The 18727-nt window shown below is 37.7% G+C and overlaps 1 protein-coding gene and 1 long non-coding RNA gene across 2 annotated transcripts; both read left to right on the top strand.

The window, feature by feature from the left end:
* Positions 1-115: 115 nt before the first annotated feature.
* LOC132181610 (putative disease resistance protein RGA1) lies at positions 116-11804 on the top strand. Its single transcript, XM_059594859.1, has 4 exons — positions 116-418; positions 9772-10591; positions 10763-10981; positions 11059-11804. Exons 1-4 carry the CDS (start codon positions 116-118, stop codon positions 11802-11804), a joined length of 2088 nt encoding a protein of 695 aa, XP_059450842.1.
* Positions 11805-16105: 4301 nt separating this feature from the next.
* On the top strand, positions 16106-18341 carry LOC132183263 (uncharacterized). The gene is made up of 4 exons (XR_009440387.1): positions 16106-16173; positions 16266-17246; positions 17326-17383; positions 18252-18341. It is a non-coding gene; the product is annotated as an uncharacterized LOC132183263 (long non-coding RNA).
* Positions 18342-18727: the final 386 nt, after the last annotated feature.

Genomic DNA, 18727 nt, shown 5'->3' with positions numbered 1-18727 from the left:
TGGCCACCCCTATATATAATACACCAAACACATGCATCTTCCTTAATTCTAAGCTCCAACACCTCTCGCTGAATCAAACGCGGCATTTTAGCATCGCTCCACTAACCAACAAGAAATGGCCGAAGGAGTTCTCTTCAACATTGCTGAGGGTATGATTAAGAGTTTGGGTTCTCCTGCTCTCCAAGAGATTGGACTGCTATGTGGTTTCAAAGATGAGCTTCAAAAGCTCACAAACTCGGTTTCCACTATAAAAAATGTGCTTTTGGATGCGGAGGAGAAGCAGGCCCACAGCCATGAGGTCAGAGATTGGCTTGAAAAGCTGAAGGATGCCATGTACGACGCTGACGATTTGCTGGATGACTCCTCCACTCAACTTTTACGGCAACAAGTGATGACACGGGATAAGAAGGCAAAACAGGTAACAACCCAATTCCTAAATGTGCACCGCACCATAACATGTGTACATATAGGAGCATATAAATATTTATATAGCTACGACCATATTCACATATAATCATTTTGACATAGATGATTATAAATCCACAACAAATATTTACATACATTGTTGATGCATTACGAATTTGTTACTGTAACGCCCCGGCCTGAGATGACCCAGTTTTTAACTCCAAAGCCTTGGAGACGCAAAGGTTACCTAATAAGAACCTATAACATTTGTTAACCACTATAATGCATGTCCTGAGAAAAATAATAATTTGCATAAGCATAGGGTCTTAGAACTTAAGAAACCATCATAGGTTGTGATTCAATGGCCCAAAATTTTTTTCAAGTGGTTAATACATGTAGTAGGGCGTGTGTTCGAATTTTCACAATGGAGAATCCTCAGATATGCCTAATAAGTATTTGCTGCCTTGGATTTCCATTGATGCCCTAGTAAGACTAGGTCAAGTTATGACTCAGTTGAACACCATGAATACCCTTCTTTTCGCCAAAATTAATGAACAATCTCCCCATCTCCTCTAGTATATATCTTCCCTGGAAAAAATGATATCTTCATACCAAAATTTTAGATTTCTTGGAGCCTTGAGGCCCAAAACAATTAGACCCTTCCATTGTTTTCTTTTTTTCTTTTTCTTCAATATTACAAATCAAATTTGTTACCAGAAGCATAAAACAATTATCATAACAAATGAGTCAACAATATTTGCTGATTGAATGAATCAAAGCAAAACAATTTTGATAGAAATGTCGAATCACAGAGTGACATAGAAGAAGAAGAAAGCTAAACACGTTCATAAGAGCATTAATCACATAAATTGAAATGCATTTATTTATTTATTTTGGTAAAACTTGGAGCAGTTTTATTAATTCACTAGCAGAGAACCCAGAACGTTACGTTCCGCCGCTAAAATATTCTGAATACATGTTGGGGGATCAATACACCAAAACATATCCAGCTGCTCCTTTACTGCCTGGCCTGATAAAACATGCGCAACCCTATTGACTTGTCGTGGAACAAAGCCTATCTCCCAGCTTGAAAACCCAGTTAATGCTTGCTGAATATCAGCCACTAGATGTCCACGGCAGCTATCATCAGGTTCCGTAGAATTTATAGAGTCCACCAGCACCGTAGCGTCGCTCTCGAGTACCAGTTTCTGGATGCCCGCCTCCTTGCACAGAGTAATTGCCATCAACGCTGCCCAGGCTTCCGCAGATGTAGGATCCACATAACCTGGCTATGTCAAACATTTTGCCGCACACATATTCCCCTGATGGTCTCGTATTATAGCCCCTAGTCCCAACCTTCCATTTTTACGATCAACTCCGGCCTCCCAATTCACCTTATACCAACCAGGAGGAGGTGCCTTACATATTTGGTTCACACCAATGCCAAATGGGAGACTCTCAGTATGACGTGCTGGCTCAAGACTGAGAAATTCCTCTACCCCCCTTAAGGCTTGCTGTAAAACAGAATTAGGATGTAGAAAAAAACCTTTGTGAATTACCTCATTCTGTCTATGCCAAATCCTTTTGGCTATGCTCACAAATTGTTGGAAGACCAACGTGGAGCACTTCTGATACATGTCTTCCACAACCTGACAGAAAGATGAGCCAGAATAACAGCTCTTCTGAAATAAAACATTCCCCCCACTCCAAACATCCCTTGCCGAGGGGCATTGCCACAAAATGTGAAAGGTAGTTTCAGCCTCAAGTTCACAGATTGGGCACCCCGGGTGAGAGAGAATTTTTCGACAACAGAGGTTGTCTCGTGTTGGTAGTATATCGTGACAAGCACGCCATAAAAAATGCTTCGCCACGTTCGGTAAATTGAGTGACCACAAATTGCGCCAGAAATCACTTGTTCTAGAACGAGAGGATCCTTCCGCCTTAGCAACCATTTCACGTTTTTTTTGGAGGTGATACGCACTCTTCACAGAAAAGACCCCTCTAGCCGTTCCTCTCCAAATGAGCTTATCGTCCTGATTCGAGTGGCTAATGGGAAGTTTCATAATAGCAGCAACCTCCTCTTTTGAAAAAATCTGTTGCATTAGTGGCTTATTCCACCAACTCGTCTCTGCATCGATGAGTTGGTTTACAGTGGCAGCAGGGTCAAGCATCTTCGGAGGGGATTGCAGTTTGAAAGTAGAGGGGATTGGGATCCATCGAGCTTCCCAGATGCGCACTGAACTCCCATTCCCAATTCTCCAAATCAAACCCTCACGAATTAGATCACTAGCACCTTGGATACTCCTCCAAGCAAAAGAAGGTTTTCTTCCTAGTTGAGCCTCAAGCACCAAACACTCTGGATGGTACTTTGCTTTTATTATCGTTGCAAGCAAGCTATCGAGCATTTTCCATAGTCTCCAAATTTGCTTTGACAGAAGGGCTTTATTGAAACAAGAAAGTTCACGGAAGCCCAGCCCCCCACACGCTTTTGAGAGGCCCAACTTATCCCAATTGATCCAATGTACCCGATGCTCCTTCTCCTTATGGCCCCAAAAAACTTCTTCATCAAAGAATTTATATCATTGCATAAGGATTTTGAGAGCTGGAAAATGCTCATGCAATATGTAGGCATAGCTTGGATTACTGCCTTCAACAAGATTTCCTTCCCCGCTTGTGACAAAAACTTCAGCTTCCAATTTTGGAGGCGTTTCCAAACTCTGTCCCGGATACCCTTAAAAGCCGTTGTTCTTGAGCGCCCCACAAGAGATGGCAAACCCAAGTAAGTATCATAGCTTTGTGTGGAGGACAGCCCCGCAACTCCCTGAATTAATTCTTTAACCTCAGTGGAGGTGTTTCTACTAAAGAAAATGCCTGTTTTATTGGTATTCATCTTTTGCCCGGATGCCATTTCATATTGATGCAAAATATAGTACAATTGGTTCCATTGGGACAACGTGGCTCTGCAAAAGAGAAGGCTATCATCAGCGAAGAAAAGATGACTTAACTCCGGTCCCTTCTTCGAAGTTGGCACTCCATTTAGTAACCCTTGCTTGCGTGCCTGATACAACATAGAGCTTAAAGCCTCTGCACATATAAGGAGGAGGTAAGGTGAAATGGGGTCTCCTTGGCGAAGACCCCTAGAAGGGGTAATCAGCCCATAAGGAGAACCATTTACAATAATGGAATACCGAACCGATTTAATACACATCATTATTAAAGAAATCCACCATTCGTCAAACCCCAACCTTCTCATAACCGCCTCCAAAAATCTCCACTCTACCCGGTCATAGGCCTTGCTCATATCGAGCTTTATGGCCATGTATCCCTTCTTTCCCCACATATCGGAATGCATCGTATGTAATGTTTCATTAGCCGCTAAGACGTTATCCGTGATATGCTGTCCCGAGATAAAAGCACTTTGGAAATGATCAATGATAAGGGGTAAAACCCGTTTAAGTCTATTAGCTAAGACCTTGGAAATAAGCTTATATAAAACATTACATAAACTGATGGGTCTGAATTCCATTACACTCCCCGGATTTTTAGTTTTTGGAATCAAGGCGATATGAGTCAAATTCAAATTAGGAGGCATTTCCCCAGAGTTAATAATTTCCAGAATTGTACTACATACCTCATCTCTCATGACAGGCCAATTTTTCTGAAAAAAGCATGCATTAAATCCATCCGGACCCGGTGTTTTGAGGGGCACCATTTGGGAAAGAGCAATCGAAATTTCATCTTCTGTGAATGGCTTTGTAAGTTCAAGGTTCATCTCGGCTGAAACACATCTACCCAGCGGCTGGAGACATGGGTTAAGATCACCTTGCGGACCACTTGAAAATAACTTGGTGAAGTATTGTACAAAGGCTTCTCCTACAGCATCAGATGTGCTCCACTCCATGCCATTTTCATCCGTTATAAACTCCACATGGTTTCTCCGACGTTTTGCATTTACACAAGCATGATAATACTTGGTATTGCGATCCCCCAACTTAAGCCATTCCTCCTTTGCTCTTTGTTTCCACCACATCTCCTCCATATCCAGCAGGCCCTGTAACTTCAACTTAGTCTGTTTAATTTCTGGTTCAGCCCACTGCTCTTCCCTGGCCTGCAACTCTACAAGTGTTTTCTGCATCTTGGTGATTTCTGCTTTTGTGCCATCATAGGTTTTCTCCTTCCCTTTGACCAACTCCTGCACGCACCTAGTTAGTTTTGCTTCCAACTTTGCCCACTTTCCTCCCTGTGTTTATTGCTTCGACCATGCACTATCAATAGCATCCTTACAGCCCGCCACTGCAGCCCAGCAAGATTCATAGCGAAATTTGGCCTTTTTCCTCCCTGTGGATTGTGAATGTAGTAGATGGAGAAAAAGTGGAGCATGGTCAGAGTTGGTAGTTACACTTACATGATTCACTGCATCCTGAAATAAACTCCTCCATTCATGGTTGGCCAGAACCCTGTCAAGCCTCTCCTTTATCAACCCCACTCCTTCTTGGCAATTGCTCCAAGTGAATTTTGGGCCACAGTAGCCCAAATCTGCCATCTCACACTCCTCTAAGGTATGTTGGAAAGCTTGCATTAAGCCCCTTGGACGCACATTTGCACCCCGTTTTTCCGACATTGTCATCACCTCATTAAAATCTCCAATGCACATCCAAGGTTTCGGGCAAATTTGAGCCAAGTATTTCAGTAAATCCCACACCTCATTACGCTTCGACGCCTCCGGGTGGCCATAGAAGCCAGTGAACTTCCATTCCATACTATGGTTTTGGTTACTTACAATTGCATTGATATGTTGGTGGCTAAAATTTTGAATTTCAACCCCACTTCCATCCTCCCAAAAAAGTACCAATCCTCCACTCCATCCAACACAATCCACCACAAACATATTTCCAAAACCCAGTTTCATTCGTATACCTTCCATCTTATTTTGTCGTAGCTTGGTCTCCATGAGGAAGACCAAATTGGGCCGCTTAACCTTCACCATCCATCGAACGTCATGAACTGTATGAGGGTTCCTAAGCCCTCGACAGTTCCAACTAAGAACGATCATTGCGGTCGGCGGGGCTGGAAACTAGCCTTCGCCAATCCCGATCCATTTGAGGAATTCATCCCATAGCTACGTTGACAATTTTGGTTGACATTCTCAGTCCCTTTTGCTTCGTCTCCTAATCCCCTCTTTTTTCGGTTGCCTTGCAGTGAAGATATCCCATCCGGTTCCTCTTCATTGAATTTTCTCTTCCATGAAACAACCTTCTTTTCCGAAACAGCAACCTCCTTACCGTTTCCCAGCTTGGCACCCATTGTGTTCTCTTTCATCGTTTTTTCAACATCAGCCAAAACCGGGCCTGAGTATGATCCCCCCGAACTAGCAGAGACTCCTCCAAGGCCCGTAGACCTTGGGCTTGGGCTTTCCTTGTCATCAATGGTCCTACCAGACCACACACTGGAGGGTGATAAATGATTCTGCCCCTTTGGGAATAGATCTTGTATTAATTTCTCAATTCCACGCAGCGCTAGTGTTTCTTTAGAACTAGTCCACGAATCTTCAAAAGTTTTTGCCCGTTGCTCACTATTAATATTTCCAGCTTTCTTTTCCTTATTGGTCCAGTTCTCTGCATGGAAATCCTTCCCATTATTCTCGTCATATTTGCCGGATTTCCCTCCATCACCTATTTTAGAAGATTTTCTCTGACTTTATCACTAATCAATTCGAATTCGATCAGAAAAAGATTATCGCCAAGAACTTTGAAAGATAAGGATCCGGACAATCGCCACCAACGCATAAGTGTCGTTTTGATTGTTTCCTTGCTCACTAGCCGATCTGTCACCAGTTTTCCCACTATACAAGAGTTTCCTCTTACCAACACTCCTTTGATGTCATTTGCCTGAATATCAACCTCCGTTCCTTCTCCCTCCGACAAAGAGAAAGAGTCCCAAAGTTTTGAAAGCTCATCCGCCATTGTAGATACGAAAGAAAAAGTATAGTGTATCCTTCCACGATTTTAGAAAATCATGAAAAACGGTTCCTTTTCCTCTAGTGCTTTGCTAGAGAGAAAACATTTGACCAGATTTTCTATTTTTTTAACAAGTGTTTTTTAATTGAAATGCATTTAGAAGTGGCAAAGAGTACAAGTTACCTCAGTAACAACTATTAAAACCTAAACAATAAGGTTTAGCTAAGTTAGACCTATATTAAGCAGAGCTGGCTCGATACATTTTGGGATCCAAGGTGAAAAATTTAAGCGGGGTATTTTCTTTAAATTTAAATATTAATTAAATAATATTTAATTTAATATTATATTTTTATTTAAAAATTATTCTTCTCACTTTTTGGAATGCAAAATTATTTATTAAGGTTTTATATTAAAGTTTTTCTAACATCTCTTTTCTTTTTTTAATCACTTACCAGATATGAAATGATTTTAAGGACTTGAACAATTAGTTGTTGGAAAATAATAAAATTTGAGCAAAAAAGAAGAATTTCAATTTGAATAAGACTTGAATAGAAAATAGAGAGAAAAAAATAGAAACTTATAAATATGAGTTTGTAATTGAATAAAATATTTAAATACTTTCCATCTTCTTAACATTTAAGTTTTTTAAAGGTTGGAATCCAATAATAAATTTATATTTTGTGGACAAAAGCAACCTATGTCCCACGTTAGAAAGAGAAAGAAAAGAATAAAAAGAAAAAACAAACTCATATCCCATGCAATGACTATTCAATTTTTAGTTGGGACTTGTGATCATAATTTATTGCTGATTAAGTGTCATTGTAAATTATGATGAGAATCTTTGGCAGTTCATCACAAGGCCCAAAATATCTCTACGTTCAACATGAGAATTTTATTTAAGAATGATTTTAATATTAGGGTTAAATACTTTTTTGTACCCCTGTGTTTTAACAACTTTATTTTTTGCCTCTTCGGTTTTCGTTTTTATTATAGCTAGTACCTCGGTTATGAATAAAGACGGAGATGGTACCTCCGTTTAACTTTCGTCCAAAATTTGACGGAAATCCACATTAGCGCTCCTAAAAACGCAACAAGTGTCCATATGTGTAATTAAAAATTAAAAAAATTAAAAAAATTAAAATGATTAAAGAACCTTTTTTTTTTAAAATAAAAAAAAAAGAAAAAAACAAAAGAGAGAAAAGGTAGCTCGAGCTACCCCTTTTGGACAAATGGAGCCACCCCAGATCGGCCGGTCTGGGGTGGCCGAAACCACCCCAGGCCAAACGGGGGTGGTTGAGCTACCCCCAATAGACTTGGGCTTTGTTTTGGCCACCCCCATTTTGCAGCTTAGGGGTGATTCGGCCAACCCTAAACTAGCCGAGGTGGCCGCCCACCATTTTCTTTTTCTTTTTTTTTTTTTAAAAAAAAAATTAAAGGATTTTTAATTATTTTAATTTTAATTTTTTATTATTTTTAATTAGGTATATGAACATGTGTCAAGTTTTTAGAGGCAAAAAAATATTTAACCCTTTGTGCTATCAATTATTGTAATACTTGTTTCAAGAATGGAATTGAATGTTGGAGATTTTCAGAGAAACAAACGATATTAATGTCTTTCTCAATTACTTATTTACCATAATTTGGGGCCTTAATTAAAGAATATTGATGGTAATTAAGGCTTTAAATATTTTTTTATGAAGAAAATCTTCATTAATATTTATTAATTGAGGGCCTTATTAAATTGAGGGCTTTAGGCGGCCGAACAATCTGCCTAAGGCTCAAAGCTGGCCCTTACTAAGCACATAAATCCTGACTAGAAGTTGTTCCTAACTTACTTGACTCTTCTGGCCTTTCCTATATTATTAAAGATGTTTTCTTTCTAGAAATAAGTTTAGAGGTTAACCCTAGAACTACTTTCTTTTTTTTTTCTTTCTTTTTTTAACCATGGTCCGAGCATCAAGCTTTATTTTTCCTTTAAATGTATCATATTCTAGTCTAGCTCATTCTATTAATATTTTCATAACTTTTGAATAAATAAATCAAAGTAGGGTTAATCTTGGAATTTCCCTAAAAAGGTGGTTTAGTTTTCTTCCCAAAAGCTAAAAATTGTCTTTATGTGGGCTTAACTCAAAAATACTCATTTGAACCTCTTCCTGACTAGGCTAACCAAATAAGGCCCATACCTCACTAAATGGACCTAAACTATAGCACTGCACTTGGCCCATTGGCCCAAAACACATATAAGGTATTTCACTTAATGAAATTTGGATCAAATACCCACCAAAACATGCCATGGACTGAAAGTTTCCAGATTTAACCCAAAGCCCTTCTTGATGCCATATGAGAAATTACTTATTTTCTTGATATAGTTTTAACACCACTTTAACGGTTATTGTTTATAAGTGTTTTACCACTCAAAGGAGCCATTTAAAAGAGATTTTTGGCTATAAAAGTTTCTGATTTAGCCTAAAAATCTATGTTCATGACTCATTTTAAAAGACACTATTCACACCAATAATCACCACGGGCTTTAGGTATTAAGTCCTATGTCTTGTTCATTCAGGCATTTAGGTCCTTTGTCTTTTTCATGAATGCACATCATGATAAACGTCATTGGACAATATTTTGTTCCCAAAAGATCAACACATCTTGTACAATAGACTTAAATAAGTTTTTGGTTAAAAACTATCATCTTACAAAATTATGAATGAAACATTAAATTATGCTCATCATTAGGGATAAGACTATACCATGGATTAGACCATTAGGTTAAGAAATTAATTATCAATTATAATCTCTTTTAGGGGCTTTGATCCAATTTATATTAAGTTCACTAGGGCCAATGACATTGGTTCACATATCTAAGCTCAAGACATTGGGCCAAAACTCATACTAACTTATATCAGATATGGGGATGTTACAGCAACCATGTTTTCATGTATCATTTTGATATATATAGATGCTTTTATATTCTCTTCCTTTGTCTGTTTTCTTTATCCTTACCGCTGCTATAAATGGAGTCTTACCTAAAACAATCTCATTTGTAAGAGCACTAACCATATGTTGCTACCAAAAAAAAAAAATCATATGCTAAAATGTACGTTTAATTAAGTTGTGACATCTTTCCTAGGAGCAAATGGAGTATGAAAAGGTCACATAAATTACCCGCCCCAATTATAATGTTAAACCTAACTATTCAATGGTGGGAGAATTCTAAAACTAGCACAATGAATGGATTCGAATGGGTAGTTGTAAATGAAACAACAAAAAAAAAAAAAAAACAAAACCTAACTTAAACTTACAACAATTACAAACGTGACGTTCATATTTTCCTTAATTATACACATAAGTCCAAAAAATGTTTTAACTTTTTGGATTGGACCGTACTAAATATTTGAGGGTATTACAGGTACGCATCTTCTTTTCCAAATCGAACCAGCTTGTATATGGCCTTAAAATGGGTCACAGGATCAAGGCAGTTAGGGCGAGATTGGATGAAATTGGAAATGATCAGATCAAATTTGGCTTCACTGAGCGCCTTATAGTGAAACATGAGTTTGAGCATAGGAAAAGAGAAGACACACACTCTTTTGTTCGTGAGGGACAAGTCATTGGGAGAGAGGGTGAAAAGAAGGCAGTTAAAGAGTTGTTATTTGATTATAATGTAGAAGAGATCATTTCCATCATTCCCATAGTTGGGATTGGTGGAATAGGTAAGACCACACTTGCTCAGTATGTGTTCAATGATGATGAAGTCAAAAGACATTTTGAGCTAAGACTCTGGGTGTGCGTCTCTGATCCTTTTGATGTGAAAACTATTGTTGCAAAGCTCATAGAATCTGCAACTAAAAAGAGACCTGAAAGCCTTGAGATGGATTTGTTACAAAGTCAGCTTCGAGCAGAAACTGATGGGAAGCTATATTTACTTGTTTTAGATGATGTATGGAGTGAGAATCGCGGTACATGGTTGAAGTTGGAAATACTTTTATCGGGTGGCCGGAAGGGAAGCAAAGTTTTGATTACTACACGTAGCAAAAGAGTTGCAGAGATTACAGGCACAATGTCACCGTACCTTTTGGGTGGTCTATCTGAAAGCAATTCTTGGAATTTATTTAAGAAAATGGCATTTAAAGATGGGGAAGAGCCAAAGAATCCAAAGCTAGTAGAAATCGGAAGGGTTATCGTACAAAAGTGTGCACAAGTTCCTCTTGCTATAAGGAGCATTGGGAGTCTATTATACTTCAAAAATTTAGAAACTGATTGGTTGTACTTTAAAAACCATGAACTTTACAAAATAACTCAACAAGAGAATGATATTTTTTCAATACTTAAGTTGAGTTATGATCATCTCCCGTGACACTTGAAGCAATGTTTTGCCTTTTGTTCGTTGTTTCCAAAAGATTATGGAATTGAAGTGGAGGTGTTGATTCATCTATGGGCGGCTCAAGGCTTTCTTCATTCATCATATGGAAACAGGCATCTTGAAGATATTGGTCGCGAGTATTTTATGGATTTGCTTTGGAGGTCATTTTTCCAAGACGTACAAAGAGATGGACTTGGTGAAATAATAAAGTGCAAAATACATGACCTTATTCACGATCTTGCACAGTCAGTAGCAGGTGAGGAGTGTATAATTTTATATCCAGACGAGAAAAAGTAGTTGGAAGAACTCATCATGTGGCATTTCATTCTTCAGATTCATTATCGAATATTCCTGCTCTTTTGCCCAAGGCTAACAAAATGAGAACACTTCTTCTAGGAATTCCAATACTTCCAGGAATTGATGATTATATCAATGAGAACATTGCAATACATGAGTCGAATAAGCCAGTCTCTAATACACTAATTTCAAGTTTTAAATGCTTGCGTGCTTTGAATTTGAGTCGGTCGAGTATTCAAAAAGTGCCGAGTTCCATTGGCAAGTTAGAGCATTTAAGATTTCTAGATTTGTCTAGGAATGCAGATATCAAACTACTTCCCGCTTCTATAACTAAATTGCAGAATTTGCAAACACTAAGACTTGACTTTTGTCGTGGGCTTAAAGAATTGCCAGAAGACACTAGAAACTTAATCAGCCTTAGGCATCTTGGGTTAAATGGGTGTAATAGCTTGACTCATATGCCTTATGGACTGGGAAAATTGATTGCTCTCCAAACATTGGCGCTATACATTTTAGGGAAGAAAAAAAGTCGTCTCTCCAAGCCAAAGGGTGAGCTAAGGGATCTGGATGGTTTAGATGAGTTGAGAGGATTATTATGGATCAAGGGTTTAGAGCACTCGAGATCTTCTCCATCGGAAGCAAAGACTGCAAACTTGGAGAGGAAACAACTTCGACATCTCATGTTAGAGTGGGACCCAAAATCTAGTGAAGAAAGTGATAAGGCAGTTGCAAACGATGAACAACTGCTGCAAAACCTTCAGCCACACCTAAATTTGAAATGATTAACTATTATTGGATATGGAGGTGTGAGATTATCTAGTTGTGTGTCCTCGCTCTCAAATTTGACTTCTATTCGAATAACGGATCGTAAATGGCTTCAACATATCCCACCATTGGACATATTCCTTTTTCTGAAGAGTCTTTTTCTTGAAACTTGAGTGATTTGGAGTACATAAGCAATGATGGTAGTGACGTGTCCTCTTCTCCCCTCAAAATTCTCAGACTTCTTCATTTGCCAAAGTTGAGGGGATGGCGAAAGACGAGGGAAACAGTGACAGTACTCCGTTCATTTCCTTCCCTTTCTTATTTACGTATTGATAATTGCCCTATGATGTCCCTAGCACCAGGGAGTAAAACAACACCCTCCTCTTCTTCTATCCTTTCTGCTCTCCAAATTAAAGTATCTTTATCTTATGGAATTAGAGCAACTTGAATATCTGCCACTAGAGTCGCTGCAAAACCTCACTTCTCTTGAGACCCTAGGGATTTGGGATTGTTGTAAAATTCGAGTATCCATGTCTCCACTCTTTCAACATCTCAGCTCACTTGAAAATCTGTCTATTCATTGTTGCAAAGAACTTATTAGCAATGAGAACGAAGATGGTGTACATGGCTTTGGGTCTACAAGATTTGGTCATCTATCTATCGTAGGCATTCCAAATTTGGTTTCTCTCCCAAGAGAGCTTAGAGAGGTTACCACTCTACAAGGGCTTCAAATTATGGATTGCCCTAGTTTGGTGTCTTTTCCGGAGTGGATAGGCGATCTCACATCACTTCAAGAGCTTGGAGTCGTAAATTGTCCGAATTTAATATCACTGCCCGAAGGTATGCGCTGCCTCACCTCTTTACATCGTTTGACAATTGCGGCGTGTCCTTGCTTGGAGGAAAGATGTGAGCAAGGAACGGGAGAGGATTGGCCAAAGATTGCTCACGTCCCAAACTTTCGTAATGGCGGTGATGGTTATCATGAAGAATGGATTGCAAGTGAAACTCGCCAATTATTACAGGTTTTTAAGTCACCAATTAGATAATAATTTTTCTTCTTCTTCTTGTTCCTCTTTATGTTACTCTGTTAGGCTTTTGATATATGTCTTATTTGATTTCATATGCAGGAAGAATATAAGGTTTTTCGAATAGACGCTTCTTGAGACCTTGTCGACAATTAGATTTGTGCAAACCTCTAACATTTACAGTATTTTTTCCTATCTTTCACTTCAATGGCATTTCTAGTATTGTTTTCTCTTTTATTTTTTTTTAAATATTTCTTTTGTTTCCATTTGAAATTCAAATTCTACAAACGGTAGCATCATGTTTTAGGTAAAAGACTTATAATAGATGAGGGAATTCAATCCCATCCCAAATTTTGGAAAAAATTAATACAAACTTGCATTACTGTGTTAGGATTTTCTTAGTGTCAAATGTAGATTCTGTTGAACGAACGGATCAAATTTACATTTTCATTATTTTCATTGGAAATTTTTGAGTTATTGTTGAATTTATTATTTGGTTTCTTGATTGAAAGCAACATTTCACGAAGTGGGTTGTGGGAATCATGTGGATATTTCTACAATCTGTTTGGATAAGACAAACTCATTCTTCAAAGCGACTTGATTTGACTGGTTATACCCACTTATTTCTAAGAAAACAAAGACAAACAAGAGACTTGGTATAATTGAGTTTCTCTCTTTTATCTGATGGTGGAATTGTATTAGTGATACGTATATCAATGTTAAGATTTCAAATGCTACTTGTTCTTCCTTATTTCAAATGCATAAACAATTAAAGCAATTGAAGCATTTCTGATTTATGATTTTGGAGAATTTCTAATTTTTCGGATTTCCTCTTGCCTTGGAATTGTGTCCTTTTCACTTAATTAACTCGCTCCTTCCTCAATCGAAAAAGTCTCTTTTCACATCAGAGGCCAAAAAGGGAGCTTTAAAATGAAGCTCTTCGGTTCTTTCTCCTTTGAAGGAAATCCCAGAAAGAGGTAGAGCTGGAAGTGGTGCCCCCTCGAGAGTCGTTTGGGTATTTTTCTGGATTTCTATATGATTTTTAAAATGTGTTCGATAGCTTTGTTTGGATTAGACGCACAATCTTGATATTTAAATCTAGACATGCACAATTAGTACTGTTTGAATATTAAGAGTTATTATCCATTTGGTTAGTGAGAAAAGTTAGGACCGAAAAAGAAAATATTTTATAACAAAAAGTACTTGAAATTTTTAAAATTTGGAACCTACAACTATAGTGTATGCCAACTTGAAATGATGAGTTAAATTTTTGCAAGTGAACATAATTGGTAATTGGTAATTGGAAACCTTATTGTGCATAAAAAATGCATATTCAGAGAGATTCTTTTTATTATTATTGTTACTGGAGTCATTGTTGGTGGATTGATTTTATCTTTTTACTGTTCTCATTGGAAAATTTTGAGTTATTGTTGAGTTTATTATTTGGTTTTTTGATGGTCAGCAAAGACGTGTATAAAAAATCATCAATTCATTGGGGAATATTCTCGGATTTGTTAGCCTCACTTGTAAGATCACTTTCATGATGAGTGTTGAGATAAAATAATTATAGGATCACCAATAAAGGAAAAAAATGGCAGAATAGTAAAATAACAAACAGTCACACAAGACACCAAAATTTAAGTAGTTCGGCTTAACAAGTCTACATTCACTGGCGGAGACGATCCAAAAGAAATTCACTAACAAAATAATGGAGTACAAAAGAGTAGTACAAATAAACAAAACCTCTCAAACCCAAAACCCCCAATACACCCAAGCTCACAAACACACAAAGAAAGAATTAAATACAAAAGAGAAATTATCTCTTAATTCTCTAAGAGCTAACTGTCCCTCTCTTTTTTCTCCCCACAAAATGGAGCCACTGCCCCACACGGAGCTGCTGCCAACATACACAACACTGCAGCACCACAAAGCTCCTGCCCTCTCACATGGAGCTGCTGCAGCTTGGCCCATATGACAAAAAGGTGAAGCTTCAATATATATAGGCAAGAGACGGCCAAGTGCTTCACGGTTAAGGAACTTCCTCTTGAAGAAAGCTGCTGCCTCTCTACCTTGCTGCACACTTTAGCTCTCCTTTTAAAGACCAAATTGACCAATTAATTGATTGTTGGTCAAAGTACTTCACCATGAAGTAAAGCAACAAAATACTTCATTGAGAAGTAAACTAAAAGAGGTAAAACGTGGCCTGAGGATAAAAAACCACAAAGCTGCAACCAAAGGAATAAAACGGGTGGGGCCCACCACAAGACTTGAGAAATCAAGTCATTTTCAAACAATGAGGAAGATCGGGTGAGTAAATGGTGCAAGCATGACAATGAGCTGAGCGTGTGAAAGAGAACATTCAATTCAATTAACCATATTATTTGAATTTTTAAATACTATTATGCCTACAATTTGTTGAGCAACTTTTATCAGCATTTAGAACTTAAAAGACATGATCAAAAATCCTAGCTGTCCTTAAATTCTACCTAACAAGTATTTTGCATTTGCAGGTTTCTTCCACTTGCTTGAACCTTGAAAGCATTTTAATCCCAAAAGACACTGAGAATGCTTGCTTGTCTTCAAGTGAAATCGGTTGCTGTGCTCCAAGGGTACTGACCGGAATTGAAGATCATGTTTACCAACCACTCTGTTTATGTGTCTCTTGTTAGTGCAATGCTTCAGGTAGTGCTGCCTTTGCTATATTCTTTGCAATTTATATTAATGGTTCTGTTATATCTAAATAGGCTTTTAAAAGTCAGCAACATGTAATGGATACGTAAGTGGACTGCTGTTTGCTTGATTGTAAGTGGACTCTGTAGATAATGTTTTTAATATCAGGAAAGCTACGGGTGAAATATTGTGTATGCAGTGCTTGAAAATTCAGCCTGTTGGGCCAGGTTGCTCAATTTCTTCCTGTGGTGGACTATTGATAGCAAAGTAATATTGCAGTACTTGCAAATTTTAAAATGATAAAAGGTACATACTTTTATTTTTAATTCATTTATCCTCCCTAATCATTTATTGATGACATAAGTTTTTACATTTTCAGAGTTTAATGGAGTGAAAATTATCAGATCTATAATTTGTTGGAACCAACTGAAAAAATTGAGTCCAAAATCATTATTATTATTATTATTATTATTATTATTTTGTAAGTTGTGAAGCAGTGTATTGTGAGTCCATTTTGTGGTAGGTGACCTGGACAATAGGCAAGTTCACATCAAATTCACAGTTTTGCTAATGCCAAATGGTTCGAATAGAGTCACATCTCATCCTCTGCAGGTGCTGCAGCCCACAAAGACAACAGATGATCCTGAAATCAAGGCCTTGCTATTCTTTGGCACAAAGAAAAAGAAGAAAGGTAAGCTGGAACATGATAAAATGATGAACAATTGTTGCAAAACCTTCAGCCAGACCTAAATTTGAAATTATTATCTATATTTGGGTATGCAGGTGTCAGGTTATCTAATTGGGTGTCCTCGCTCTCGAATTTGACTTCTATTTTCTTATTGGTTTGTAAATGGTTTCAACATATCCCACCATTGGGCTGATTTCCTTTTCTGAAGCGTCTTTCTCTTAAAAACTTGAGTGAGCTGGAGTACATAAGTAATGGTGGTAGTGATCTGTCCTCTTCTCCCCTCAAAATTCTCACACTTGTTAATTTGCCAAAGTTGAAGGGATGGTGTAGGACGAGGGAAACCGTAACAGTAGAGCATCCTCTTCCATTATTCCCATCATTTCCTTGCCTTTCTCATTTATGCATCGATAACTGCCCTATGATGTATGTAGCACCAGGGAGCAAAACAATACCCTCCTCTTCCTCTTCCTTTTCCAATCTCTCCGGGATTAGAGGAACTTGAATATCTACCATTAGAGTGGCTGTGAAATCTCACTTCTCTTGGGACGCTGGAGATTTGGGGGTGTTGTAAAATGTGAATCTCTTTGTCTCCACTCTTTCAACATCTCACCTCATTTGAAAATTTGTCTATTCTTCACTGCAAGGAACGTATCAGCAATGAGAATGAAGATGGCGCAGGATGCCTTGGACCTTCAAGATTTGGTCATCTATCTATAATAGATGTTCCAAATTTGGTTTCTCTCCCAAGAGAGCTTAGAGATGTTACTAGTCTGCAAGGGCTTCAAATTATGGATTGCCCTAGTTTGGTGTCTTTACTGGAGTGGATAGGCGATCTCACTTCACTTCAGGAGCTTGGTGTCGTAAATTGTCTGAATTTAATATCACTGCCCGAAGGTGTGCGTCGCCTCACCTCTTTACGTCGTTTGACAACTGCGGAGTGTCCTCACTCGGAGGAAAGATGTGAACAAAGAATGGGAGAGGATTGGCCAAAGATTGCTCACGTCCCAAACTTTCGAAATGACGGTGATGGTAATCGTATAGAGTGGAACGCAAGCCAAACTTGCCAAATTTATCAGGTTTTTAAGTCATCAATTAGACAGTAATTTTCTTCTTCATTTTACTCTATGAGGTATTTCATATTTGATTTCATTGCAGGAAGAAGTGAAGGTTTTACGTGTCGATGCTTCTTCAAACCTTGCCAACAATCAGATTTGTATGTACAAAGCTCTAACTTTTACATTATTGTTTCCTAACTTTCACTTCAATGGCATTTTCAGTATTGTTTTCTTTTCCTTTTTTAAATATTTCTTGTGTTTCCATTTGCAATTTAATTTCTACGAACGGTAGCATCATGTATTAGGTAAAAGACTTATAATAGATCAGGGAAGTCAACCCCATCCCAAATTTTGACAAAAATTTAATACAAATTTTGCATTACTGTGTTAGGATTTTCTGTGTCAAATTTAGATTATGTTGAATGAACGGATGAACGTTACATATGAGATGAAAAAAAAAAAAGAAAAGAAAAGCAAAATCTACTAGAACTTGATTTTTCACTCCAAACTGCGTTGAGGATCGATGTGACGCCTCTTTTGCTTTGTTGATCTCTTAAAAGGCATCTCGATATTGTGGTTGGAAAACCAAACCTGGAAACTACAATGCTCCTGGAATAGCATCTTCAGGATTGGGCTTGTAGTGATCAATCAAATTGTTCCATCCTCTTCATCTTGCTTTTTTCATCTTGGTTTCCATGCTTCCACTTCCACTTGCCTTGGAATCGTGCTGTTTTCACTCAACTCACTCCTTACTCAAAAAGTCTCATTTCACAACTGAGGCCAAGAAAGGGGAAGTCTAAAGTGAAGGGGTTTTTCTTTTCCTTATTTTTATTTTATTTTATTTTATTTATTTTTTTCGCTCTTACAGGAAACCCTGGGAATGAGGTAGAGCTGGAAGTGGTGCCCCCTCAATACTCATTTGGGCATTTATCCAGATTTCTATCTTTTTTTTTTTTTTTAAATGTGTTTGATAGCTTTGTTTGGTTTAGAAGCATGATGTTCATTTTATTTTATCTGATTATGCAGGAAGCAACAGGAGCTTTGAATATATTAAAACAGAGCTTTGAATACTAACATAGAGATACCTTCAGATCTGCATATCATCCACTAATTTCATTTTTCTGTAAGTTGTCTTGTTTTTCTCATTATATCATCTTCTCCATATATGTGAATTCTGAACTTTTCAATTCAGCAAAAAGAAACCCTATAAAATTGCATGCAATTACTTTTTATCTTTATAAATAATTGGTATATATCTTGAACATTATGATTTATGACGGTATGTCAACTTCTTTTTTTCTAAAATTTTCCATGATATTAATTAACACTAGACCAATGAGTCAAAAGACAACGCTTGTACAGTTCTACTTTCAGCATTACTTTGTACCCCTTCAATTGTTCTGTTAACACATGGCCTTAGTTGTTGCATTTCCTGATTGATGTAACACTTCTCTTCACGTGTAGACTTAAATTTTTCGTTAATAGGTGAGACTTGACACATG

This window comes from Corylus avellana, chromosome ca5, assembly GCF_901000735.1.
Source record: "Corylus avellana chromosome ca5, CavTom2PMs-1.0".
Classification (NCBI taxonomy): domain Eukaryota; kingdom Viridiplantae; phylum Streptophyta; class Magnoliopsida; order Fagales; family Betulaceae; genus Corylus; species Corylus avellana.
Note: the sequence above shows the minus strand (reverse complement) of the source record. Positions and strands in the feature narration are given on the sequence as shown.